The sequence below is a fragment of the Chrysemys picta genome, chromosome 25, assembly GCF_011386835.1.
Source record: "Chrysemys picta bellii isolate R12L10 chromosome 25, ASM1138683v2, whole genome shotgun sequence".
Classification (NCBI taxonomy): Eukaryota; Metazoa; Chordata; order Testudines; family Emydidae; genus Chrysemys; species Chrysemys picta.
This window is the reverse complement of record NC_088815.1, coordinates 13,258,543-13,285,870: the sequence shown is the minus strand read 5'-3', so window position 1 is coordinate 13,285,870 and position 27,328 is coordinate 13,258,543. Positions and strand designations below refer to the sequence as shown.

At 57.3% G+C, this 27,328-nt stretch overlaps 1 protein-coding gene across 2 annotated transcripts in view; it reads right to left on the bottom strand.

Annotated features, from left to right (window-relative positions):
• Positions 1-1,753: 1,753 nt before the first annotated feature.
• The window catches only part of DIRAS1 (DIRAS family GTPase 1), a 35,960-nt gene continuing 10,385 nt past the window's right edge, over positions 1,754-27,328 (bottom strand). Inside the window, exons 1-2 of one of the 2 annotated variants that reach the window (XM_065578507.1) lie at positions 20,641-20,941; positions 1,754-6,259 (exon numbers count right to left, since the gene is read on the bottom strand). In XM_065578507.1, the coding sequence (XP_065434579.1) occupies positions 5,639-6,235 (597 nt within the window). In that variant the 5' untranslated portion in view covers positions 6,236-6,259; positions 20,641-20,941 and the 3' untranslated portion in view covers positions 1,754-5,638. Of the gene's footprint in view, positions 6,260-20,640; positions 20,942-27,328 lie in introns of those variants that run through there. The other variant, XM_005278920.5, reaches the window with a different exon arrangement.

Here is a 27,328-nt window from a genome sequence, read left to right as displayed (position 1 = left end):
CATTGTCCCCCAGAGGGGCATATTGCACCCCACTCTGACACACCACGCCCCCCTCCAGCTAGCAGTATGAGAGGTCTAGGTGTGCCCCCCCCGGCTGAGCCCTGATACTAGGCTGATGTGTGTGGGGGGGTGCAGTGCAAGGCATCCATTTCCTGGGTGTAATGCTAGCAGGTTCCCAAAGCTGATGCCTGTGGAGGGGGGACATCACTGCATGCTGGGAGACACTTACCCTGGGCACCATGTGCCACCCTGGATCAGTGTCCCTGCCCAGCCGGGCCGAGGGGACAGGTAACCTCCTCACCCACATCACCTGAGAGCCGGCCTCTGCCTCCTAGATTCCCAGCGGGTGCCAGGCGCTGTTCCTGGCTCCGGGGCCCTGTGCACATTCCCAGCCCCAGGCTCCTATAGAAACACACACACACACACACACACACACACACACACTCAAATGCATCTGAGCCCCTCAGACACTCCCGCTCCATCTCTCTCACACACCTGCCCTGCCTCTGCCTGGACAAGGGCCCTCGCTGAGCAGCGCACCAGTGCCTGGTGGTGACCCCTCCTGCTCCCTGCCCCAGCGCCCCCACTTTGGAGCTCGGGGCCTGTGGGGGTGACTCTAGAGCTGACAAGCACCGAGGTGTCAGGCTCCCCACCAACCCGCCCCTATAGCAAAGCTCCCGTGTCACTCACCGAGCTGTGGCGTCCAGGTGCCAGCTGCTCCGTATCCGCAGAAACTCAGAGAACGGGGAAGGGGGGGGGCATATGGGAACAGTGCCCATGACGCTGCTCTCGTGGGCCCATTGTTGGAGGGGTGGCGGGGTAAGAATGCAGGAGCCTCTGTACCCTGCAGGGGGTGGGAGCCTATGGCCGAGGGTCCTCTCTTGCCTGGACAAAGACAGCAGGCCCCCGGAGCAGAAAATTCCCCTCCCACTTTCTTATCGCTTTATCCCCAACGCTTTATCAGCACGCCCGCCCTGAGGCTCCAGGTGGTAAAATGTGGGTTGGCCTGGCTCTTAATAAAGAAGCAAGGTGCTGTAACCCCCCCGCCCCCCCATGCCAGCAGGTAAAGGAGAGGGACAGCTGCCGAGGGGGAAGTCCCTTTAGGAGTCCCATCTGGGCTGATGGGTGGGGTTCCGGAGGTGGTTGGTGACAGGGCAGTGGCTCCAGGCCCCAAGCGACTGGCCAGCTGGGAGGCCGCTCTTACAGGTGGGACTCGGCCGCTGTGTCTCATTCGGCACTGGGCTGAGGGGGTGGCCCTGTCCGTTGACCCTGCGCCAGGCCCCGTTGGCCCTAGAGCAACCCCGTGCTGGTGCGTTCCAGCTGCCGGTTCATAAGTGGAACGGACCAGGCACAAAGCTGTGTCCTCCACGGTGGGGGGGGAGTGGGGAGTCTAGGGCAGGCACCTCCCGCCTTGGGGCAAAGGAGGCAGCCTCTAGCCCCAGGTGAAGCACTCCTCCAGGGGGCCTTTTGGCAGGGGAGGGATTCTGGGAAGGTTGCCACGGAGCCCTTGTTTAGAAGGAAGGGGTTGGAAGCTGGATACCAAGGTTGGCATGGCAGCCCTCGCCCAGGGGAGATGGGAAGTGACAGAATTGGGCAAGGCAGAGCCAAAGGACTGGTTGCAAAGACCCTTGGTCCAGGAGTGACCGACCCAGACGGATGAGGGATCAAGCTCCGGATACTTCCACCTGGGGGAGATCAGATGTTCCCAGCCAGGCCATGCTATAAGCCATTGATCACACCAACCATGCGGGAATGCAGGAGTAATTTATTTATTTCAGGAAGACTAGTTCTAGAATAAAGGCTACATTGTAATATCGTCTTGTTCCTTTCTTTCTTTGTTCGGTTTGTTTTAAAAAGCCAGTAATGCATGGGAGCTAGTTACTGATCTCATGCTGGCGTCAGAGGGGGGTCGAGGCAGGACTGGTATTTACAATGCAAGATACGAGAGTTGAGTTTCAAAGCACCATACAATATTCAAGACGCCAGTCTCTTAGCTGGGAGGACGTTAGCTTCAATATCATATGACCGGGCGAGATACACGTGTAAACGAACCTCTTGCTCCTCGTTATGATTATTACTGGGCCTCGTTTCAAGGTGATGTGGATGGGTCAGCCAGGGGGAGGAACGAGCCGCCGGCGAACCCCGATGCGGAGAGACTCCTCCTACTCGCCAGCGGACAAGCTGCCCCTAGCGGTGAGGAGGCCCCCAGCGCCCCCTAGGGGACGGGTTTGGGCGAGCAGAACATCCCTTCCCCGGTGCGGAGGCGGGAGGGGACCGCCTGGCTAAGCCATCCAAGGAGAAAGCTCGGCAGGGAACGCGGCTAGTGCCTGGCGGGATTCCAGCTGCTTCTTGCGGAGTCCTTGGGCCGAAGGGAGCCCCCAGATCCTGCCCTGCCTGATGGAGCGAGGGGCTGGGCGGGGGTTCAGACAGAGCCCTCCCCTCTTCCTCCTCCAGCTGCACACCCAACACCCACACCCAGCTGCCCTCTCTGCGATCAGACCCACCCCCTTACTAGGCATTTTTGTGGCTGTCTCTGAGTATGCAGGGCTGGAGGGGGCCAGATCCCCCCCGCTGGCATGAAGCGACGCAGCCCCTATTGACGTCAGTGGGGATTTACTCCCGCTAGGGGAGCGGAGCCAGGGGCGGGCTGCCCCGCACAGATTTGCAGCCCAACTCTGCAGGCTCAAGGTGGCCAAGTCCTGCCCCCACTGGAGCACGGGGTAAAATCTGGTCAGAACTTCTCCCCTTCGGGTGCTGCTTTGAACTAGGACTCTCCTGGGGTTTGCCAGGCTGCCCCCACCCCCCGTGCTGCTTCCTTCACCGGCTCCATCCGTGTGGCCGTGGTGATGTCCAGTGGCGCCCGTCACCGTGGCATCAAGCCACTGGCAGGCGACCCCAACAAGGCAGCTGGGGGAGGGGTGGAGGGAGAGGCCATTGGGCCCAGGTCCACACCTGCCTTGTATGCAAGACTTCCAAGAGTCCAGCATGCGGCGCGTACAGCCGGCCTGGCCTCGTTCCCCGGGGCCCAGCAGCACAAACCCAGGGGGGCCCCCGTCAGCGCTCCCCGCCATTGTGCTAGGTCAGGGCTCCTGAGGAGCCCCACACATTGTGCTTCGGCCGGCAGCTTCCGGGCTGTGAAGGGTTCAAGAGCCAAGGGGGCTGGTGAGTGGCAGGGCTGAGCTCAAGGGGCTCTGCCGCAGAGAAGGGCCCAGGCTGCAGAGATTGGATCTGCAGCCAGAGTGGGGCAGAGTTCTGGGTCAGCCTATTACAACCACAGGGGCTGGGTGCAGGGTTTGGGTCCAGCTGGGATGGGCCTGGGGTCACCCCACTTGGCACGGCTACCCCTGAGCATCTGCAGCCGTCGGACCTGGGGCCCAACGGGCAATTCCCTAGGGAGCGTAGGGATAAAATACCCCCGCCTTGGCCGCCCCGCTGTAGTACTGGCATTGCCTGCTGCAGTGTTTGGGGCTGTCCCTGGAGCAGATCCGAGCGCTATTTAAACGGAGGAGGGGTCACTACAAAGGAGGCCAGTGGTGGGGGGCGCACGGCTGCTGTGCATTGGCAGGGAGGGAGGGTGGTACTGGGAGAGCAGGGAAGAAGGTCTTTCTAAGCTGGGTGGTACCCACTGGAGCAGACCTTGTGCCATCCGTGGCCGCTGGCTCGCTCACTCTGGTATGAGGGTTTAAGTGCAAAGGTTTCCCCTCCCCCCAGCTCCTGACTCAGACGTCACAGAGCTGGACCGTGGCCCTCTGCAGAGTCTGTGGCTGCTGGGGGAGGAAGGCTAGGAAGCAGCTCGGGATTCAGACATTTCTAGCTGGAGAGATCCAGCCAGATTTGCAAAGCAGGCCCCTAGTCCATGTGCAAAAACAGGAGACTGTGCGTGCAAAAGGGGAAGTGTGGAAACTGCATGTGCGCAGAACACGCATTAGTGCAAGCACCAATAGGCAATCAAGCCTGCGGGTGCCCAGTTTTTGCGTGCATATGCTTGTCTCCACCCATTGTGTGTGCACCATAGCCTGTTTTGCACCACCACCACCAGCTGTTGTGAACCAAGGGCTGCCTGCTTGCACCTGGAAATACACTGTTTGCACAAACAGTGGTGCTAGGGGCAGATGTTCCAAAGGCAGCCCCCAGTCACACCTTCCACCTCAGGCTGAGATTCTTACCAAACCTAGCACTGCCATGCATGCCCCGGTCCAGCATAGCCCAGTCCAGCCTGGCATAGCCCGGCCTGGCTCAGCCCATCAGTTTGCCCCTCATCCCTCAACGCCCTGAAAATCCCACCGGCTCCACATTGCGTCCAAAACACCATCAAGGTGCTGGCGCTCACCCCTCCTCCTTCACCTCTAGCCCTTTCGCCCCCACTGCTGGCTAGATATGTGCTATACTTTGTGTCACTTCCGCACTACCGACCTCTCACGCTGCGCTGGTGCCACTTGGCATTTTGGCAACAACAAAAGAAAAAGGCAAATGCTGGGGGTGAGAAAGGGATCACTTCTCGCTGGACACCACCTCACAGCTGCCTCGGAGTAAATAACTCCCTTCCAGCTGGGTTCTGTCTCTTCTTGCTGCTTGACCGTTCCTGGCCAGCTCCTCTAGGCTAGTGTCTCGTTCTCTTTAACTTGGCCAGGGCCAGCTAAAATCCTCCTTGTGCCGATCACATGCATTTTGTTTTTCAGTATCTCCCACTGTTCAAATAGCCAGGGCCTTCGACAACGTAGAGACCCCTCCTTTGAATGCCACTGCCCGATGGGGTATCGCACCCACCCCAGGTGTCCTTGTCGGCTTCCAGGTCCTTGTGATTAACCAGCGTCTCTTGGAACTTGGGCAAACAACCTGAGAGCGGCCCCACCCCCAGCAGGGCCGCGGTGACCTTGGGATTGTGTTCCAGCCTGGACGGACGAAGCGCGTTGCCAGTCCTTCAAAGTCTCTGGGTAAGCGACGTACATCAGATCACCCCTTTGGGAATTGTGTGTGTTCCTTTGACTGGTAAGGAAGGGTCTTGCGAGGGCTTGAGAGCAGCCTCTGCCCCCTCGCTTGTAGATTTGAGGTCTCGGCAGCGTTAGGGAACCAAATGAGGACTGACCCCCGTGCATTAAAAACCACCCCCCACTATGCCCCAGCTAAAAGTTGTCAGTGTTAGCAGCATTCTCTGTTCAGTTCGTGCCGGAATAGGTGAGTGTATCTATGAAGGGCTGAGTGTCCATGCCAAGGCTCAGACAGGTCTCCCCGCGGGCTGCACCCACAGACGGAGTCAAAAGCCAGAGAGTGGGGAAGAGAAGAGAGAAAACGTTGATCAAGAGTCTTCTTCCTGTGGCGTTTCCTCAACTTCCCCCACGCGTCCCTCATCTCGCTGCAAACGAACGAAACCGAAATGCACGTGTGCGATCCAGCCCCAGCCCCCAGTATTGCATATCCCCCTTCCAGAGAGCGAGACCGTGGCCCTCGTCGCCAGGGGAGGGGAACGTACCGAGCGTGGAATCGGAAAGGGAAACGGTCCCGGGTGAGCGTGCATCGCTGGCTCCCCAGAGCAGTCACAGTGATAAGATGCAGCGAGAGGGAGGAGTGGGGGAGACGGGAGGGCAACGCCGATGTTTAACTTGTAGGGCGGAGAAGAGACGAGGGACAGTCCGGTGCTTTACATAAGGCTGCATTTCCCCTTGATTTTGTCTGTCCTCTTCTGCTTGTTGGACCGCTTGCCGTCGATGTTGAGGCTCATGTTCCTCCTCTTCTCCAGGTTGAGCAGCTCCTGGAAGAGCTCCTTGACATTGTAGTTCATCTTAGCCGAGGTCTCCATGAAGGCGCACTTCCACTCCTTGGCCACGGCCTCCCCTTCCTTGGTCTCCACCTCCCGCTGGGTCTCGTCACACTTGTTGCCCACCAGCATGATGGGGATGTTGTCCACACTGCCCTTGATCTGCAGGATCTGCTGGTAGATGGGCTTCAGCTCCTCCAGGGACTGCTTGCTGGTGACGGAGAAGACTAGGATGAAGGCGTGGCCTTTGGAGATGGAGAGGCGCTGCATGGCCGGGAACTGGTGGCTACCCGTGGTGTCGGTGATCTGCAGGGTGCAGACGCTCTTGTCGCAGCTGATGACCTGCCGGTAGGTGTCCTCGATGGTGGGGATGTACGTGTCCCGGAACGTCCCCTTCACAAAGCGCAGGACCAGGGAGCTCTTGCCCACACCGCCGGCTCCAAAGACCACCACCCGGTAGTCATTGCTTTGCTCGGGCATTTTGAACGGAGGATGCTGACGCACCTGGAAGGGGATGAGAAAAAAGGGAGAGAGAAAGAGACACGTCACAGGGTAGGAACGACGAGGGGCAGGAATGGAACGGGCAGAGCAGGGCGGGAGGGGACAGACTGGCTGTAGGGTTTGACCACCCAGTGCGGCAGACAGCTCATCTGTCATACCGGTTTCAACCATCAGTCCCTGCACTCCACCTCCCCATCTCCTCGGATCCTCCCACCAGCCCCGGATCCTCCCACCAGCCCTGGGTCCCCTCACCCCGGATCCTCCCACCAGCCCTGGGTCCCACCGCCCTGCCATATGGTTTGCTCCATCTAGTCTGTGGTGTCACCCACCAGACCCCTAATTACTCCTCTCCTACGTGAATGCAAGATCCTAGTCTTTGTCCTTTCCCCTCCCAACCCCAGCTCCGTCTGGTCTTCTCCTGTTAGTTCTATTTCAACAGCATCCAGAAGCACCAACCATGATCAGGGGCCCCCTAGCGGGGGCTGCACAGGCTCCGAGTGACAGACAGGCCCCCAAATGCTCACAGTCCAAACGGCAAAGACTGGGTGGGAGAAAGGAAGGATCAGCATCCCCGTTTCACGGTCAATTCCCAGACCAGCCAATGTCTATAAGAAACAAGACCAGACCCCCAGCCCGGTGCCTGCCTTACTCCATCGCGCCATAGGGCCATCAGAACTGGTAGCCTCCCCCGACAGCGGCCAAAAAGTGCAGCCCCCAAGTGCAGGAGATGCACAGGTGGAATAAATCCCCCTCCCTGGGCTGTGCCGTAAGAGATGTAACCCCGCATCTAGCTCCACCCCTGGCGGGGGCATTTACAGGGCCCCTGTCTCCTTCGTACCAGCAACTCCCATTTGGACCCAGAGGTTTCCATTGCTGTTAAATCTCCCCACACTTAGCCCTTAGCTTCTATTCTTCTCCCTAGCCTTGCTGAGGGGCTGTTAAGCACTATGATCCCCATTGCAGAGAGGGGGAAACCGAGGCCCGGAGTTTGCACCTGCCTTGCCCAGGGTCACACAGCAGGAGATGCTTGAGGGTGCTGTGCCCACGAGACCACATGACTTCTCATCGTCCCACACGCCCAAGCACAGATGCAGGCCCGGCTTTTCACTGGCAGGAGCAGCAGCGGTTCAGAGCCCCTGAGGGGGCCCAGCGGCGAAGCCGGGGCTGACCCCAGCTCCCATTCCAAAGGAAGACGCCGGGCTCCCCAGATCTGCTCATCAAACCCACGCAGGCCAAGCGGGAGGGTCGGCCCCGAGGGGTGGTGAGAGCGAGACAGACAGGGACGCAGGGGTTACGCTCCGGTAGGGTGACCAGACAGCAAGTGGGAAAAATCGGGACAGCGAGGTGGGGGGTAATAGGCGCCTATGTAAGACAAAGCCCCAAATATCGGGACTGTCCCTATACAATCAGGACATCTAGTCACCTTACACTCCGGGCTCAAAGGCAGGCTCTGAACAAAGGGCTGGGGACGGGGCTATGGAGACAGGCCAGTCGTCAATCTTCAAGCTGCAGCAGCTGAGGGCACGACTGTTATGTTCGTGCCCGAGGCCCCAGCTGGGATCAGGGCCCCATGGTGCCGGGTGCTGCGCAGATGTGGGGAGAGACTGTCCGCAGCACAAGGAGCCTACACTTGAAATAGACAAGAGAGGCAAAGGCAGGGCCACTGTACCCATTTCACAGATGAGAGGATAAGGTGCACAGAGTCAGTGACTGGGCCATGGCTCCATAAGGATCAGTGGCAGACCCAGGACTTGAACCTGGCCCAGCGCCCCCAACCCTAAGGCTGGCTGGCTGGCCAGCCTCCCTCTTGCACGAATCACTTGGATTTCCCTGGCCCCTGGCACGCCAATGGCATCACCTCACCCACCGCTGAACTGCAGCCACCTCTGGGGTGGAGTGCGGCAGCTGGCAAGCAGCAGTTGCACAGGGCAACCCAGACTGTGCTAGTCTTGGAGCTTGAGACTGAGGGAGAATGACCAGGTCGGCTGGCCGGGGTTTGGCAATCCTGGAACCGGCACTGCCTCCTCACAGGTCGCTGGTGCGGGGAAAGTGCTGGAGGAATCGGTTCTGCCGCCCCACACTGCAGCGGGAGGAGAATAAACCCCTGACTGTCAGCATGGGGCCCTCTCCTCATCCCGCCGCCTGGGCCCACGCTGCCGATGGGCCATGGAAGTGAAGGGGACTCCGGGCAGTGCGGCTCCCCGGCTGCACCAGGGAAGCTGGCAGAGGGTCGGCCTGGCCCTGCATGCTAATCAGCCTCCTTGGGCGTTCTCCAGCCAAGCGGAGGCGGTGAGGAACGGCGATCAGCCGGAACCTCCCCCGCTGCTGTCACGCGCCCCCAACGCCGCAGAAGGGAGCCCTGGGCTCGGGGAGACGCTGGCTGGGCGTGGGATGGGGCCAGGATTCCCTGGGTTTCATGCCGGAGGGACTGACTCCCGTGGGGTGACTCCTGCTTTGCAATGGGTGGGGGCTGGGGTACGTGCTGCTTGGTGGGGAGCCAGCGCTCCAATATCTCCCCCACCCCCTGGATTCAGCATATCAGGGGTCTCCTCCTCCTCCGGGAAACCTCCATCTGCTGCCATCCAACCTCCCCCCCATGGGTCAGGCAGCCAGGAGCTCGCAGGACCCCCAGCTGGCAGGATATCGGAGTGTGGGTCCGGTTGGACGCTACCCTCTTGCTCCACAGAGCAAGCCTACAGCCCCGGAGCAGGCTCAGAAGGGGGAGGGAGGGGCATGGCTGTCAGCGCTGGTGCAGAGGGGCAGGAGAGCGGCAGAATGGGGGCTGGGGAAGGCTGAGACACCCGGGATTTCCTGAGGGCCGGCTACAGTGTGTGCATGGAGGGGGGAACCCCACGGAGGTTTCACTTCCCCATCCCAGGTCTCGGAACGGGTAACTGGTGGGTGTGCGCTGGAAGTGGTCCGGACACTTGAGTACACATCCCCTGGGGCCCGATCCTGACCCAGAGGCATAATCCCATGGAAGTGGATAGAGTTACTGACTTGAGTGAGAATTAGCCAGGTGAGTAGGGGGTGGCAAAATCAGGCTTCTGCATGTTGTTCTTTCGTTAACACTTAGGGGACCCAGCTGAGATCAGGGCCCCACTCTGCCAGGCGTGGCCCAGACACTGAGAGCCCGTCCCTGCCCCAGCTGAGATCAGGGCCCCCTTGTGCCGGGCGCGGCCCAGACACAGTGAGAGCCAGTCCCTGCCTCAAAGAGCTCACCGTCTAGACAAAGGAAGGGTCATTAACCCCATTTCACAGAAAGGAAACTGAGGCCCAGAAAGATTAAGGCCCACATTTTAGAAGGGATTAAGGTGCCTAAACACCTTTAAAAATCTGGGCAATCTCCTCGCAGCTAAACCACCCGTCCTCTCAAGGCCTCGGTACTCCTGTCATGCGCCCATCGGTCCCTGAGTCCACCCCACAGGAGTCCAGTTCCACTTCTCTTCCTTCCCCACGCGCCTCTGCTAACTCCCATCTCCCCTTTGACACTGACAACCCCTGGGCTGGAGGTCTGTGCCCACCCCAGAATGGATCCTGGCTGTGCCAGTGCTGGGCATAGAGGAGAGATGGCTCACGACCCGCAGGGGGTAACCACTTCTCCCCCCACCCTGTGGATTTTCTTTTTATCCACTCCAGCTCGGTTTCTCCCTAGCAACGGGCAATGGATCTAGAGGCCAGGTGGGGAAATTACTCGCAGCATCTGGCGATCTGGGTTTCCAAGCAGCCCTGCACTGCCAGGCAGCTCTGCAGTGGCACCGTGGGTCACGTCTGCACAGCAGCTGCTGTTTTAGCTATTTAAAAATAAAAAGGTGTGTGTGGGGGGGGAGGGGGTCTGTACATCCAGAGGAGCGGGGAATCGGGGGGGGGGACACACATTCTTCTAAATTCCCTTCTCATCGCTAGCAAAGGGTCCGTTTTTTCCGCCTATTGGATGAAATTCACCCCTGTGCAAAGGGCCAGGCCAGCAGTCCTGACTTCCAGCCCCCTGCTTTAACCTACTAGCCCCCACTCCACACCCAGAGCTGGGGATAGAGCCCAGGAGCCTTGACTCCCAGTCCCCTCTCTCTGCAGCCCCCTTGCTGAGGGACGGCACTGCCCAAGAACCGCGCCGTCTGTTTGCCCTTGAAGAGTCCTTGTGGCATTGTCCCCATTGAGAAAGCCCCAGGCCCCTGCCCCAGAGCAGCCTGGGCCGGGGAACGTGCAGGAGGCAGTGCTGGGGCCTGCCTTGCTGCCTGGGGTGGACTTCCCAATAATAGATCAGCACTTTCTATTTTGATAAGATGCCACAGTGCAGCCATATGGCCAGTTCGCTGCTACCGGCACAGCATCTGTAGCAGGGTTGGCTGGAAGATCACAGTCTTTGAGGGGGCGGGGGCTGGCTGGCTGCTGCCCCCTTTTGCCTTGGGGGCCCCGGCTTGGAGCTGACTCAGTTCAGCGATGACAGAAAGCCAGTGGCGTCGCCGTCCAAGGTGAAAGGACCGAGTTTGGGGGCTCTCAGTCCAGTAGCAGGAGGACACTAAATTCACCAACACTAGCCAGCCGGGCTCTCGGCCGGCTTAGCAGACAAGCTGAGGATTGAGACGGTCACAGAGAGGCAGCTCCCCTCTCTGCCTACGGGGAAGTCAGGGGCTGGGGTAGAGGACTGGGAGCCCCACACGTGCACCATCCTTGACCTGCTTTGCTCTGTTGACATGGGGCGGAGGTAGCTGTGAAACTGTGGGGCCTTCGGCTCAGCAGCCATGTGGGGCTCCGTGCACAGTGCAGACCAATGAGACACCCCCCCCGTGCTCTCGCCAATGGAGACTTTTCATTTGTCCTTTCCTGCCTCCGTTTTCCTGAAGGTTATTTTAGACTCAGTATATGCATTCTGCCCTTCGCACAGGGAAACGGTACGAATTTACAAGTAAAGGGAAGGATTCTTTGTAACTAGCAGCGCCAAATGCAACCTGGGACATAAACATCCTACTCAGTTCTTCGGACTTATAGCAACACTGGGAACAAAGGGAGGTAATTCCTCTGGGCCTCGCGCAGTCATTCACACCAGTGCCCAGTGAATGCAAAGGCACCCGGCTCTCGTAGCATCGTATACCGGTAAATGATGGCCCCAGGCCGCAGAGAATTGGACCCAAAGCTTCCACAGTCAGAAGCCAGTTGATGCTGTTGCTAGTGACCTCCGGGACAGAATATTGCTGGGATTACAGTACGCCCAGGCACCCCAGCTGAGATCAGGGCCCCATTGTGCCAGGCGCTGCACAGACACGCAGTGAGAGACAGGCCCTGCCCAGAAGAGCTCAGCACGTAATAGACAAAGGGTGGGAGGGGAAGTGACTTCCCCATCCCAGCAGGTCAGTAGCAGAGCTGAGATTCGAACCCAGGAGTCCTGATGCCCACTCTGCCAGACCACACTGCCTCATGTCGCTTTCATCTATTGTGTTCATAACACCTCCTGGAGGGCTAATGGGAGTGAAGCCACCACTGCCGCATTCAAGTCAGCAGCCCTGACTCCGACAGACACACAAGTCAGCAGACCTGACTCCGTCTCCGACAGACACACAAGCTGCAGATCTGCTGAGCGAGCAGCTGCCATTTTCACACAGGCGTTTGTGGCTGTTCTAACGGCGGCGGCAGCGAAAGACACTTTTGATCAGCCACTTCCTAACCCCGGGGACAGCGTGAAAAACAACAGCACCCACCAGGAGCTGCGGTTAATCACCCCTCTGGTGTATTGCATTACCCAGCAGCCCTGAATCCCGCTGGAGATTCTTTAATACCGTTCAGAAATTTCCCTCTGCCGTCCCCATCAATTATTGACGGAAATCGCTCCAAACAACAGAGAGCTCGTGTAAGACAGCCCGATTCACCAGCCACTGCACCTCACGAGCAACTCCAGTGAAAGTCAGTGGGGTACAGCCAGGGTGAGTGAATGGGGACAGGCAGGTTTGGGGAGGTGCTGCAGCTAATCTGCCCCATCGACTGCACCTGAGTCTGGACATCAGTGTGGTGTGGTGGATAGAGCATTGTGCTAGGAATAGGGACACCTGCTTCTATTCCCCGCCCTGCCACTGGCCTGGTGGGTGACCTTGGGCACGTCACTTCACCACCGTGCCTTGGTTTCCCCATCTGTGCAAGAGGGATCACGAGCCTGACAGTTGCTTTGTAAAGCGCTTTGAGCGTGACTGATGATAAGAGCCAGGGATTAGAATCATTCCTCGGTCAATTGCAACAAGAGCATCTCCACTGCAGCTGGGAGCGAGCCAGAGAGACAGACTCGACCTAGTGCACTAAAAATAGCGGCGTGGATGTCGTGCCTCCATCGGAGACACAGGCTAGCCCCCAGCCCCAGGGATCCAGGGGGCATCTCGCCCCCAGCCGCAGTATAGACCCAGTAATTAACAGGAGACTGAATGTGGCTTGGGGCCAGGTTTTCAAGGCAGGGCCCCCAATGTGCAGAACGCTGGGGAAAATCTGGTCACTTTCGTAGATTCCTAGACAGGTGCCGAACTCCTGCAAATAGCCCAGCCCCAGCGCTCCGTGTAGACAGGGCCGGTTGGATTAACACCATCCCAGCTGGTCCCCAAGGGATTTTTAACCATAACAATCCCAGCCTGCCCTGAGGACCTGATCCCCTTGCCCTGCTTCAGAGATGCCAGTGTGAAGTGGTGGTGAAATGCTACCAGGGCACAATGGTAAACTTTGTGCACCCACTTTGCACTGGTGTGAGCGGCCGCACAAGTAGCAGGTGACGTGAGAATCAAGCCCAGACAGTGTTAGTTACCCTGACCCGGCAAGGTCATGCACTGACGTTGGGGCCTACTTTGCAAGTGAAGACAAGCACCCTGGAGATGGGAGGCTGAAGTCTCGGGGCAGCTACGTGGCAGCTGGACGTCCTTTGTTTTTCAGTAATACACAAACATCTCAGAGCCCAATACTGGGCTGGACGGGGGCTCCCCCACACCCCAAGGCTGGCAGAGTCCCAGGCGTGCCTTGCCCTGTCTCTCTCTAGGCCAGCTCTTGCTCCAGGCCTTGAAACAAATGCTTCTCCCAGAGACCATCGGCTTCAGATCACCAGCTCCAACCTCCCCCGCCCCCAACTGTTACCTCTTGGGTGGCCTGTGCGTAATGAGTTTGCTCAGTCTCCGCCCATCTTCCCAGGGTGTTCAGATCACAGACACAAAACCACATCGGCACCCAGATTTTCCAAAGCACCCAGCAGCTCCCAGTGGGAATCCACCACCCCTCCCCCATTGAGAACAATGGAGAATCCACCCCCATCCCCTACTGAAAACAACAGAGAATCCCCCCCCCCCCGCCTAATTGAGAACAATGAAGAATCCACCACCCCTCTCCCCATTACAATGGAGAATCCACCCCTGCATTGAGAACAATGGAGAATCCACCCCCCTCCTCCCCAGTACAATGGAGAGCTGAGCCCCATTGAGAACAATGGGAACGGAGGGCCTGTGAAAACCTGGCCCCAGTTGAACATCTGAGCAGACAAAGCTCTGAGTAGGCAGCTGGACCATGGAGCAATCAGCACAGAGGAGACTGTTGTGGGGCAGCAAGGGGGGGTTAACCAGATGATAAAACCCTTTGTCTTTCCCCTGCTCCAGGGCCCCTGCAGGCTGAAGGCCCCTCTGATCTGCTAGCTGGGCTAGGCAAGGCTGGTTCGTGCTCTCAAAACATCCTGATCCCTTCACAAGGGTCCGAGCAGCTGGGAGGGGAACCGGTGCGAGGACAGGGGGGGAAAGGGGCCTGCACAGGCCAGCAATGGAAAAGTCCCCCTAGCACATCTGACACCTCACCAGCTGCTTTAATTCCCAGTCTGGCTGCTTTAGTGATTCTCTTCCCTACCCCCACCCCAGCCCTGTTTGGGTATGTAAACCATCGCTGGTTAGGCGTTGTTCTAAGTTAATGTAATGCTGGTGAAAGACAGAACAGGGGGACCCAGGAAAGATGGGCTTGTGGTAAGGCATTGGAAAGGGACTTGTTAATCCGCCACTGCGCTCCAGCCCAGAGATGGCTGCATTTCAGTGGTGGGCGAGGCGATTCCTTAGAGGCAAAAGGGGTAAGGGAAACCCAAGATACTATGGGAGGGGGGGTTAGTCTTGTGGTTAATGCTAATGGGTGCTGAGGACTTTGGAAAATCTGGCCACATCCTTCAGCCACCTCGGTGGGAGCTGAGCTCCCCTAACAACGTGGCCTCACCTGAACCAGCCACTTCTGGGGAGGGAGGAGCGGCCAGGTGGACAAGCGGCTGGTCTGATTGTGTGTGCGTGTTTGGCTGGGGAGCAGGCTGGGAGGCTGTTGGGGTGTGAACCCCTCAACTGATACTCTGGGTCTGCAAAACTGTTCCGGATCCATCACCCTTTGTGCCCCTTGTCATTTAACCTCACGGGTTTTTCCCTCCAAGGGCAGGTCCAGGTACAGACCCAAACACATTTCCCCAGCCAGCCCCTGCTTTGTGTTAGGATGGGACCCTCTCTGCCTTGAAATCCAGGCCAGCACAGGGGGCTCTGGCCACTGCACAAAACCTGCCTGCATTTTCTTCTCTCTCCTTTCTGCTCCCTTTCCCTGCTGCAGTTTCCCACATTCCCCCCAGCCGACCTTCTCCTGTCCCCAGCCTCTCTCCTCAGCGGAACGTGAACAGCGGCCCAGCCGGAGCCAGGCTTTCAACCTCCTGAGCTTAGCTTGGATTCAAACGTCAGTGGAATGAGTTTGCCAGGCCTGCTGAACAGGCAGTTGGGATCTTGGACAGAGAGGAACCAGCCAGGAGACGCCAGGGATTTCTCTTCTGTTGTCCTCGGAAAGACAAAGGCCGGGGTTTGAAGCGTTGAACACAGAGGATTCTGCTGTTCCGAACCCAAGCACTGAGCCACCCTTTAAACTACAGAGCTCTCCGACGGCCTTGTCTACACTGGGCAAATGGACCGTGTTAGAAGGCATGTTAAGAGAGGCAGTGTTTCCCAGTGGTGAGGGCACTTTGCTAGGAGCCAGCCGACCTGCGTGCTAGTCTCAGCTCTGCCACTCACCTATGGGGTGATCTTGGGCATGTCACTTTACTGCTCTGTGCCTCAGTTTCCCTCTTGCCCTTCGTCTTGTCCATTTAGATTGCCAGCTCTTTGGGGCAGGCACTGCCTCTCACTGTGTGTCTGGGCAGCGCCCGGCACAATGGGGCCCTGATCTCAGCTGGGACAGGGCCTGTCTCTCACTGTGTGTCTGGGCAGCGCCTGGCACAACGGGGCCCTGATCTCAGCTGGGACAGGGCCTGTCTCTCACTGTGTGTCTGGGCAGCGCCTGGCACAATGAGGCCCTGATCTCAGCTGGGACAGGGCCTGTCTCTCACTGTGTGTCTGGGCAGCGCCGGGCATGACGGGGCCCTGATCTCAGCTGGGACAGGGCCTGTCTCTCACTGTGTGTCTGGGCAGCGCCGGGCATGACGGGGCCCTGATCTCAGCTGGGAACTCTGGAGGCTAGCATTATAATAAATATGATTTTGCCCTGGAAAGGGACCGTCATGTCCAGGCAACGAGGGACTCTGGCCTTAACCACGAGCAGCTAACACATTTGTCCATGTCCAAACTAAGTGCTACTTCAGGGTTAAGCTCATGTTAGCACACAGCCCACCACCACGCTACATCTCCCCAGTGGAGACACAGCCAGACTTGCAGCAGACAACATCCATCCCCATCTCCCCTGTTTCAAATCACACGAAGGGTTCCACTCTGGTGCCATGGTTTCCAGCTACCCCCTGGTGGGCACATCCCAGAGAAATGAGGGGACGGGCGAGATAGGCCAAAGGGTAAAGCAGTGGTTGGGGTGCCAGCCTGTGACACAGAAGACAAGGGTCAATTCCCGGCTCTGGCACAGATGCCCTCAGTGACCTTGGGTGAGCTGATTAGGTCCGAACCCTCAAAGGGATTTAGGTTCTTCACTCCCACTGATGTCTATGGGAGTCAGGTGCTTAAATAGTGGGGTGGGGGGGGCAGTGCCTCAGTTCCCCATCTGTGCAATGGGGACAATAGCCGTCCCCATCCCCGCCGGCTTGTAGGGATAAATACTTCAAAGATTGTGAGGCGCTTGGGCCCCATGGTAACGGGGGGCGATAGAAGCCCCTCAGCAGGGGAGGTGGGTCCCTCCCACCTTCTGCTTCACCGGGTGACACCAGCCCCTGGGTGCAAAATCCCTGTGCTTCGCCCTGAGCCACTGGTGCCTTCGCCCCGCCAAGCTTGCAGCCCCCCTTGCGCCCCCAAGGCCCCTCAGGAGGCTGTGAGGAGATCACCGGTGGCACTGGGCAGCCTCACCCAGGGCCTGAGGGCTCCCGACCTGCTTGGCAAGGGGGTAGATTTGGGCTGAGGAGGTGACAGAAGCAATCGCAGGTGGTAAATTCCCAGGGGTGCAGGGAGAGCGAGCGAGCAGACAGGTCTACAGCCCCTAGGCATCACTCCCCCCTCCTCTGCAAACTCCGCCCAGCCCCCGGGCGTTGCCAGCTCATGTGCCAACGCTTGGGTTGGCGTGTGCAGGACACAGCGCTGGGCTGGGCTCTCTTGCTCTTCATGATATGAAGGCCAGAGGTGGGCACCGAGCTGTCGGGGTGACGGGACAGGCCCGTCCCTGTCCTGCCCCTTCATTCCCAGGGACGTCCCAAGGACCTCAGAAAGCCCCACGGCCCAAGTGGGGGCAAGGCACCCGCTGCTGACAACAATATCGGTTCCCCCCAGTTTTCAGATGATTACAAGGGGCCTGATCCTTTGAGGAGCCGAGCACCCTCAGTTCATCCAGGATGGATGGGAGTCAGATGGCACCCAGCACCCCATCTGGTCACCTTCATCAGGACATCCCCTCGCTACCCCAGCCAGCAGAATCCGTACAGCAAGGCCATTATCCTGCGGTCCCCAGAGCAGACAGGACCCAGGAAAAGGCAAGTTTCAGGGTGGGGGGGGACCTTCATATTCTTAGAGCAACACATGGCGATTAACTCTCCAAGCCACTTCTCTGGTACTGGGGGGGCATGGCCCAGAAGGGGGGGTGCTCCTGGCACCCACTGTGCCCCACCTTCATCTCTGGCATTTGGCAGGGCCTGAAACATTTTGGGTTTCACCAGGTGGAGTGTGTGTGGGGGCAGGTGGGACTGCCAGCCGGGTTCTTCCAGTATCCAGCACTGTCCGCCCAACCCCCTACGCTGCATGGTTTGCCCAAACCAGTTTGATCTACCATTCGGGTTACAGGAGCCTTGGACAACTGAGTGCAGGCCTGGGGCCGCGTCAAGGGTTCCCATGGTGCTTCACAAGCCAATGGTCTGTGTGTGTGTGTGTCGTGTGTGTGTCCGTGTGTGTTGTGTGCCGTGTGTGTGTGTTGTGTGCCGTGTGTGTGTGCGTGCTCTATGTATATATACAGAGAGAGATCTAGAGATAAATATACACATAAACACGTGTGTATGACCTCTAGATATGCGTGTGCACATGTATGTGTGACCTGTATGTATGTATATACAGAGAGAGTTAAACATATGTGTCTGCTCTACATAAGAACATAAGAACGGCCGTACCGGGTCAGACCAAAGGTCCATCTAGCCCGGTATCCTGTCTACCGACAGTGGCCAATGCCAGGTGCCCCAGAGGAAGTGAACCGAACAGGAAATGATCAAGTGATCTCTCTCCTGACGTCCATCTCCACCCTCTGACAAACAGAGGCTAGGGACCCCACTCCTTTGCCAGCCTGGCTAATAGCCATTAATGGACGTAACCTCCATGAATTTATCCAGTTCTCTTTTGTATGTATATATATAGAACTCTAGATACACACACAGACACATACACACACAGACACACACATGCATCCACACACGTACACACATTCCCATCCACTCCAAGAGCTCGTTAACAACTCCCGCCTGGTTTGCACGCGTCTGTTCATGCTCTGAACAAAAATACCTTGATTGCAACCATACCTATTGGATCCAATTCACCTAATAGCAGGCCGCGCCTTCATTAGCAGCACAACCCTCTGATTAGGAAATGGAGTGTGTGGAGGAGTAATTGAGGGGGGTTATTTGGGGGGCTCCAGGAGCCAGCTGGCTGCCTTATGATCACCTTCCTGGATGGGGGGTTATTTTTATATATTGCCTACAGAGGGTCAGAACAGTCGTGTACAGCTCGGCACGGAATAAACAACGGCTAATTCCTGATGGGCAGTGAGGAAATACTGCACTGGAGAATGCAAAGAGCACAAAAGGAAGATGCCCGCTACACAGGATGGAGCTATAAACAGTTACAGGATAGATAGATAGATAGATAGATAGATAGATAGATAGATAGATAGATAGATAGATAGATAGAGGGGGTGTCTGGGGATAGATAGATAGATAGATAGATAGATAGATAGATAGATAGAGGGGGTGTCTGGGGATAGATAGATAGATAGATAGATAGATAGATAGAGGGGGTGCACGGGGATAGATAGATAGATAGATAGATAGATAGATAGATAGATAGATAGAGGGGGTGCACGGGGATAGATAGATAGATAGAGGGGGTGTCTGGGGGTAGATAGATAGATAGATAGATAGATAGATAGATAGATAGATAGATAGAGGGGGTGTCTGGGGATAGATAGATAGATAGATAGATAGATAGATAGATAGAGGGGGTGTCTGGGGATAGATAGATAGATAGATAGATAGATAGATAGAGGGGGTGTCTGGTGATAGATAGATAGATAGATAGATAGATAGATAGATAGATAGAGGGGGTGTCTGGTGATAGATAGATAGATAGATAGATAGATAGATAGATAGATAGAGGGGGTGTCTGGTGATAGATAGATAGATAGATAGATAGATAGATAGATAGATAGATAGATAGATAGATAGATAGATAGATAGATAGAGGGGGTGTCTGGGGATAGATAGATAGATAGATAGATAGATAGATAGATAGATATGGGGTGGAGGGAAATGAGAGAGGAAAGATAGATAGCTAGATCTATACAGAAATACGTACATAAATCAATCTATACACCTCAGTACATACGCCTGGATACTGCATATGTACATCAATTGATACACATAGATACCTCTATACAAACACGTCTCCATATATTGATATGTACACAGATAGACACATTTACACACAGATATACATATAGACCCATGCATGTAGAGATGCCCTTCCCTGTGTAGATAGATGTACAGGTGTGTATACAAAGATCTGACTGCAGAGATAGATGCCCGCACAGTCAGATGGCTAGAGGGGTGTGTATGACGATAGGTGGATAGAGGGATAGAGAGAGGGGTATGGAGACGGGGGGGGGGGGGGCGGGTTGAGGACAGGGGGTGTGTGGATGGGTGGGTGGGTGGGTATGGGGATAGGTGGATAGAGGGGGGATATGAGGATGGGGGGTAAGAGGATAGAGGGGTGGATCTGAGGACAGGGGGTAGGTATGAGGATAGAGGGACGGGGGTATGAAGATGAGGGGTGGATATGAGGATGGGGGTATGAGGACGGGGGGTGGGTATGAGGATAGAGGGACGGGGGTATGAAGATGGGGGGTGGATATGAGGATGGGGGTATGAGGACGGGGGGTGGGTATGAGGACAGGGGTATGAGGATGAGGGGATGGGGGGGATCTGATGACAGGGGGGTATGAGGATGGGGGGTGGATCTGAGGATGGGGGGTATGAGGACGGGGGGTGGATCTGAGGATGGGGGGTATGAGGACAGGGGGTGGATCTGATGACAGGGGGATCTGAGGATGGGGGGTGAATCTGATGACAGGGGGGATCTGAGGACGGGGGTGGATTTGATGACAGGGGGATCTGAGGACAGGGGGGTATGAGGATGGGGGGATCTGAGGACTGGGGGGGGTATGAGGATGGAGGGGGATCTGAGGACGGCGGATGGATCTGATGACAGGGGGATCTGAGGACTGGGGGGGTATGAAGATAGGGGGATGGGGGGTATGAGGACTGGGGGGGTATGAGGATAGGGTGATCTGAGGACGGGGTGGATTTGATGACAGGGGGATCTGAGGACAGGGGGGTATGAGGATAAGGGGGGGTATGAGGACTGGGGGGGATCTCATGACGGGGGGATCTGATGACGGGGGGATCTGATGACGGGGGGTGCATGAGGATGGGAGGATCTGAGGACTGGGGGGGGGTATGAGGACGGAGGGGGATCATTTACACCCGCCCCACCTCCCCAAGGGTCCGGGGCTCTCGGGTCCGATGTGCTTTTCAGTGCCAGCCCCCCCGGCCCGCGGGGCTCCGCTGCAAGGCTCCCTGCCCCGCCCCCCGCGATCGGGCTGCACTGGACCGGGGGGGGGGGGGGGGCACCAAGCGAGCCCGGCGAGCTCGCCGCCAGCCGCGCCCGGCGCTGCCTTACCGTCCGCCCGGCCCCGGGCTGCAGCCGGCTTCCCGCGGCGTGTGCTGGGGCCGCGCTCCGAGCCCCCCGGCCGGCTCCTCCGGCCGCCCCCGCCTCCGGGCCAGCCCCGGCCACTCGCGCAGGGAGCGGGGCGTTCGCTCATCGGTCAGCGGCGCAGCCCGGACCCCAGCCCCGACCCCGGCTCCTCCCTCCCCGCCCGGCGCGGCGCGGCACCGCCAGCTCTGCGCAGAGACAGCCGCGGCTGGCGAGCGCCTGACACCGGGCGGCTCGGCAGAGCTCCAGCCCCGGGGGGGGGGGGGGGGGGAGAAACTCCTCCCCCAGGCCGGGGTGGGAGCACACGAGCCGCTGGCGCAAGGAGGATGCTGCAGCCCCCCCACCCCACCCCCGGGTCCTGGGGGGGATTCAGACCCTCAGGCCAGGGGGGGCTTTGGGGGTCTGACCCCTGCCTGGCTCAGGCCGGAGACCTGCCCCCAGCCTCCTCCCTCCAGCCCCCTGGGGCTAGGAGCCAGGAGAAGGGCAGGGGGCAGAGGCAACCGGGTGTTCGTGTGATAACCCAGCGGGGAGGGGAGGACATGGACCAGCGGAGGAACCCAGCACAGAGACCTGAGTGACCTGGCTGGAGGCTCCTTCCCAGGGGCGACCGGGCGCTGAAGTCGTCTCCGGGCCCAGCTGCTTCCAGAGGAAAGTGTCTGCGGCTGGTCTGGCCATGGCAGCTGGAAGGGGGGCTTGGAAAGGCCGGGCAGGGGCAGAGTTAAGGTGATGGGCTCACCGGAAGGCTGCCTCGGCTAGGCCGCTCGAACACTGCGTTACCTTTTTTTGCCGTTAGTTCCCTGGGCATTTTGAAAGGAAGAGACTATCCCCTAACCTTGTCTCACGGTCCCTGCAAGCCCGTCTCCAGCCCTCTTTGCTGCTTAGACAGGGAGCTCTGCAAGGCCGGGGCCACCTTTCTATTGTGTTTGTACAGCGCCTTGTCCATGGCTGGAACTCCTCGTTGCTGCAGTAATAGAAACCATTCATAACGACAAAGAAATGTCTCCATGCCGAAGGGCTTAAAGACCAACTGGTGCAGATGGACAGCAGCAGGAAACGGTGGCCTTGGGGTGAAACTCACCCCGAGCAGAGTCCAGAACTCCCCTCCATCCTCACCCAGTCCTTGCTGCATGGCGGGAAATTTCACCCATGTGCACTTAGGCCCCAAAAAGTAACCTAGTATCTAGCAGCATTGCATAGCTCCATAGCAATGCTTCCAAGCCTGCAATTGAAGGGATCCTGAAGGTAGCATCAGAGGCACATGCCCCTTGGCAAACCCTCTTGTTTTCCACCTCACTGGGGCGTTCTGAGGCTTCTGCGTGGGGTAATTTCCACCCATTCGCGTTGTCGAAGGCTCTGCAAACCCACTGAAGGTCCCATTGAGGCGAGACGTGTTTTCAAAAGCTACGCTGCAATGGTTTTACAGTGGGAAAAGTGGATTTACTTCTCCCCACACCCTACTGCAAACACAAACACGCCCTTTCTCTACCACAACTCTGGGGAAGGCACTCCGTTTTCCCCTCAAAATGCACTTGTTGGCTTAGACCAAGCCAGGAACATTCATCCCCACGGGTGAGTTTCTGGAAAAGTTACAAGCACATTGAAAACAAGGAGGAGGGGAGGGTGGTAAACGAAAGCTGTTTTGCAATTTTCAGAGAAGTCGGAGGTGAAAAAGAGCTCTGGGTAGCATGGCCTAGTGGCTAATGCGGTTGGCTTAAGGGTCAGGAAACCAGCTTCTATCCCTGTCTGCGCCACAGACCTTGGTGAGTCACTTTAGCCGGGACTCTTAAAGGAGTCAAAGGGAGGCAGGAATTCTGTCCCAGCCATCAGTGCCCCGTGCCTCAGTTTCCCTGTAAAATGGAGAGGACACTTTGCTTCCTGCATGAAGTGCTTTGAGATCTACCCAGGAAAAGCCCCTGAGAAGAGTCAAGTAGTGGGATTCTGGTTTCTCTTTCCATGGTCCACTGCAGACTAGCTCTCTCCAGCACCCTTTCTAGCGGGTTGTCCAGACTAGGTTTAAAAGTCCTAAGCACTGGGTTTCCCACCACTTCTCCTGGGGGGTCATTGCACAGTCTAATGCAGGTCAGTGCTAGGAAGTTTCTCCTGACAGCCCACTTGAGTTGGGCCAGTCCTCAGCTGGTGTCAACAGATGCACTGCTGCTCACGTCAATAGAGCTGGGCGGATATATTTGATCCCAATACTCCTATGACTGTATTGGCGTATTGCCCCTAATAACCTACAGGTCAACGTCTATGATGTTGCAGGGGAAGGTCACACAAATGTTACGGGGGTAGGTCTTTAAGTATGTAAATATATGCAAATTATGCCTGGCCAGCTGGGTGCTGGAACTTGGCCAACAAGGTCTCACAGCATCACAACATCTGGCCCCTCCTGACAGAGCCCGGGTGATACCTTGGAGAAAGTATCCTCATGTGACATGTGGGTGACAACCAACAAACTAGTGGTGTCTCAGGCTGTGCGCTACAAGCCTCACCAGGAGCAGAAAGGTTTGCAGATGCTGTGGAGGGGTTGGGTTCTCTGCCTCATTTTACAGGGAGCAGAGTTGCTGAGAGGCAGTATGGCCTAGTGAGTAGGAGACCTGAGTTTTAGTCCCACCTCTTACTCAAAGTCAGTCAGCAAGTCAGGGGTAGTCACTTCCTGCCTCTGTTTCTCCTTCTACCTTTTGTCCATTTAGACAAACTTTTTAGACAGGGACTGTCTCTTTCTACACGTGAGGTCTTTACAGCTGCTACTGGGTTACGGTTAAGAAGGGATTAAGGGTTATGGTTAAGTTGCAGGTCCAACTCGGCCTCAGAGAATGAATTTCTTTCCGACTCGGGCAGTTAGTGTCTGACTCATGCCCTGAAGTGGGGAGGGATGGGGGGGGGGGGGGTTGAGTCCTCCCAAGTTTTTTTTTTTTAAACAAATACCTCTTAGTGTTGTAACTCATTCTCCATCAAAATGTCCTCTTAAACCCTACCAAACTCCGGGCTTCAGCACAATCTTGTGGCAATGAGTTCCACCGGCTAATTGCACATGGCATAAGAGAGTATTTCCTGTCATATTTTTTAGAAAAATGTGCAGCCTCTCAATTATCTTCAGATTTTAATTGAACAACCCCAGTTCTACCCTTTGCTGGCCTGATCTTGCACTGAGGTCCCAGTCCAAAGTCACTGCAGAACCCCCCCACCCCCATTTATGCCAAGTGGCATCCCTAGATCACTGTCTTGGGTCCTTGAGATCTCCTGGCCCAGGAACTTCTTTATAGGATACCCGGTGCAATATCTTGCCTCTTGGGCACTGCTTCAAACCCGTCCCGGGTGGAAGGTTAATAGAAACTGTTACCATCATACAAATGACTGGGTGGCCTTCATCCTCTCACTGGATGGGAGTATTAAAGACATAACCTTGCTGGCAGGCCCATCCGAGAAACCAAGGGGATTATTAATTATTAGTCATGGACTAGGACCGCCCTGTGCTAGGCGCTGTACAAACACAGGGCAAAGCTGGCCCCTAAAGCTTCCAATCTGAACAAGGTCGTCCAAGTGAAACCGTCTGCCCCCCGTCTGCATTTAGCTTCAGGGACAAGGGTTAGTGCTGCCGAAAGGAGCCAACTTAGCAGCCGGAAGATTGGCCGCCCCAAAGCTGGCCCAGCTGTGCAGCAAGTTCCCCCCAGCCTCCCCCACCGTCTCTGCCTCGGAGAAGATTTTCCAGTCTCCATGGCCTAATGCGTCCCAGGCTCTCTGCTGAGATTGCCAGCACACGGTACCAATGGGGTGATGGTTTTCTGACCCGTCTCCGCCCCTAATCGAATCCAGCCTGATGGCTGCTGCCCTGCCGGAGGTTAAATCCCAGCTCGGGTGGGAGAGGCGGCCCCGGGGAAATCTCTGCTACTGCAGAAGCCACCCAGGCCCAGCCACGGTTCTGCTCAGCAGCGGCAGCCACGGAGCTGGGAGGCTGCCTCGTATCCAGCTCTGATCCCCAAGAGCCATTCAAGGCTTAATAAGATCATGAAACAGATCGAAATGCACCAAACTGCAGCGGTCTTTTGGGACAAAATTCCTGGAGCAGGTGAGGTTGGGAGAGGGGGGCATGGTGGTCCCGCCCCCCCAAGGCCTTATCTCCACTAGGGATTTGCCCTAGTTTCAGTCACTGTAGCAGCTTCAATGCAAACAGGCAAAGTTGTTATTTATACCAACTCACCTGAGCCCAACCCCGCTAGGCACCAGTGCAAACGGGGGATCGGCGGTGAACCCGTCCACCTGAGCACTGAAGATTTGCACAGGTGCGGCTGTCCCCATGGCTGAAACCAGCTAGTCTGGACAAGGTCCCATTCACGCCTGTGGAGCCCCATTGCCCTCAATGGATTTGCTCCTGATTGACACCGGAGGGAGATCCGGATCAGGCACCAATTCCCTATCCGGCCTTGTAGGCCGCCACGCAGACTCAAAAAGTGCAATGCTCCTGCCTGCGCAGCCTGACCCTCTGCTCACCCACCCCAGAGTCAGTCGCTGCAACCCACGCACTCACGCTGTCCCACTGGCTTACATGAGATGGGAGCAGGCGCTGAGGGACCTTTGCGGGGACCAGATCCTCAGCTGGGGTAAACTCCACTGGACCAGCACTTGCAACCCCTAGCTGAAGAAGCCATGTCTTGGGGCAATCACACCGATCTGTCCTGGAGCTCTTTAAGAGACAGTTCTCGAAAGGAGGCTGGGGAGCCGGCTGTCCTGGATGGTTTACTCTCGCTGACCCTTGTGTCCCTTCTAAGCCTCACGCTCCTTAACGAATTTATCATCCCAACCCCCCCGGCGCTGGCCAGTGTGATTATCCTCATTTTCAAGATGGGGAACGAGGGCCAGAGAGACTAAGTGACTTGCCCGTGGTCACCCAGGAAGCCTGTGGCGGAGCAGGGGAATTGCATTCGGGTCTCCCAAGCCCTAGGGTGAATGCCCCAGCCACTGCACCACCCTGCCTCTTGCATCTCGCCGCTGCCACCCCCACACAAGTCAACCAGGCCCATTTTGCTGTCACCGGAGCACTGGATACATTCCGAGCCCCCAGCTTCCCCCAGCCCGGTAACCCCATTGCCTTCAGGGAGTTACTCCAGATTTACACCACAGGACACGGGGTGCGGATCAGCCCAGGGCTAGACAGTCTGGCAATTTCCAATGATAGCTACTGCTCCAGAGCAACTCTTCTTCCGGCTATTGTAACAGCTGGCAGCATGACCCACTGCAGGTAACATAGCAGAGCTCTCAGCCAGACGCTGCTGGGGGCTGCCTGGCCAAACCAGAGTTTTACAGGTATTATTGTTCGGAATGAATGACAATAGAGTGTCTGTGATCAGGGCCCCATCGTACCGGGTGCTGCCCAGACACTGAGAGGGTCCCTGTCTCCAACTTGCAGTCCCAACGGACAAGCCAAACAAAGAGCAGGAGGGGAGGCGACTTGCCTGAGGTCACCCAGCTGGTCAGTGTCAGAGCTGGGAATGGAACCCAGGTGCCCAAGGCCAATGCTCTACCCCCAGGACCACCCTGATCCGGTGGCTGTAAAACTGCCTCTGCAGGGGGGGATTTTTTTGAAATCTGCTCAGAAAGACTTTAAAATGGCCCTGAGCTCAATCCGGCAGGAGGCAGCTCTAGTGTCTGCATGAATGAAGCAGGGAAAGAACTAGAGGGAGGGCGCGGAGGCAGGCCTTGTGCTGCTGAGGGCCCCCAGCTCCGATCCTGGTGGACTGGGCTGGCCAGGCCGCTCAGCGCCTCTCTGCGAATCCCCGTGCGGGCGCCGGAGGCGGGATGACTCACGCGAACGGCCGCACAGCAGCAATTAAAATCTGCAGCGGCTATTAATAGCTGCCAGCGGAGGAGCCTGGCCGTCGCTGAATGAGTGCGGCTCCCACGCAGCTGTCAGCCCAGCTCCCATTGAGAGAAACAAGCGAGTAACAGCACGGAGCCAGCAGGGAGGGGTCGCCGCATCCTCGGGAGACTCCTCCCTGGAGACGCAAGGGACAGGGTCCTGCTGCGAACACGATGCTCCCCCCCCCCCCCCCCGATTACAAGGGATGGCAGGCAGTGACCCCCTGGGGGAGACAGCCTCGTCCTCTACCAGTGATCCAGGGCCAAGATGGGGCTTCCCTAGGTGCATAAACCTACCCCCTCGCTGCCCGGCTGCAACAATTCCTTGGCCCCTTGGAGTGGAAGGAGCTGAACCGTTACTCATTAAAAAAAGAAATCAAGACTCCTCCCTCATTTTAACGGCTGCTGGGCTCTTCCTCCTCTCGTTCCTTTCCCGCCGAGGTTCCCGCCGGCAGGAATCCTGCAAGCTGCATTGCGTTTGCTGAAGCCTGTCAGAGATGCCCTGGGGCATCTCCATTGGCCTGGTGGGATCATGCTTAGGGACGGTGAGGTTTGTTCCCCAACTACTGCACTTGGGGCTGTCAGCGCTTTGGGACAGAGCCCGTCTTTTGTTCTCTGCCTGTACAGCTCCAAGCGCCCCCGGGGCTCCCGGTCCATGACTAGGCTGGATAGTCAGAACACAAATACAGAACCACCACCCTGGCTGCAACCGTCCTAGTTTACTCAACTAGAGGCCGTGGGTCAATTCACCGTGACCGTGTGCCTGGGACAGTCATGGCAGGGCAGAGCTGTAAAACCA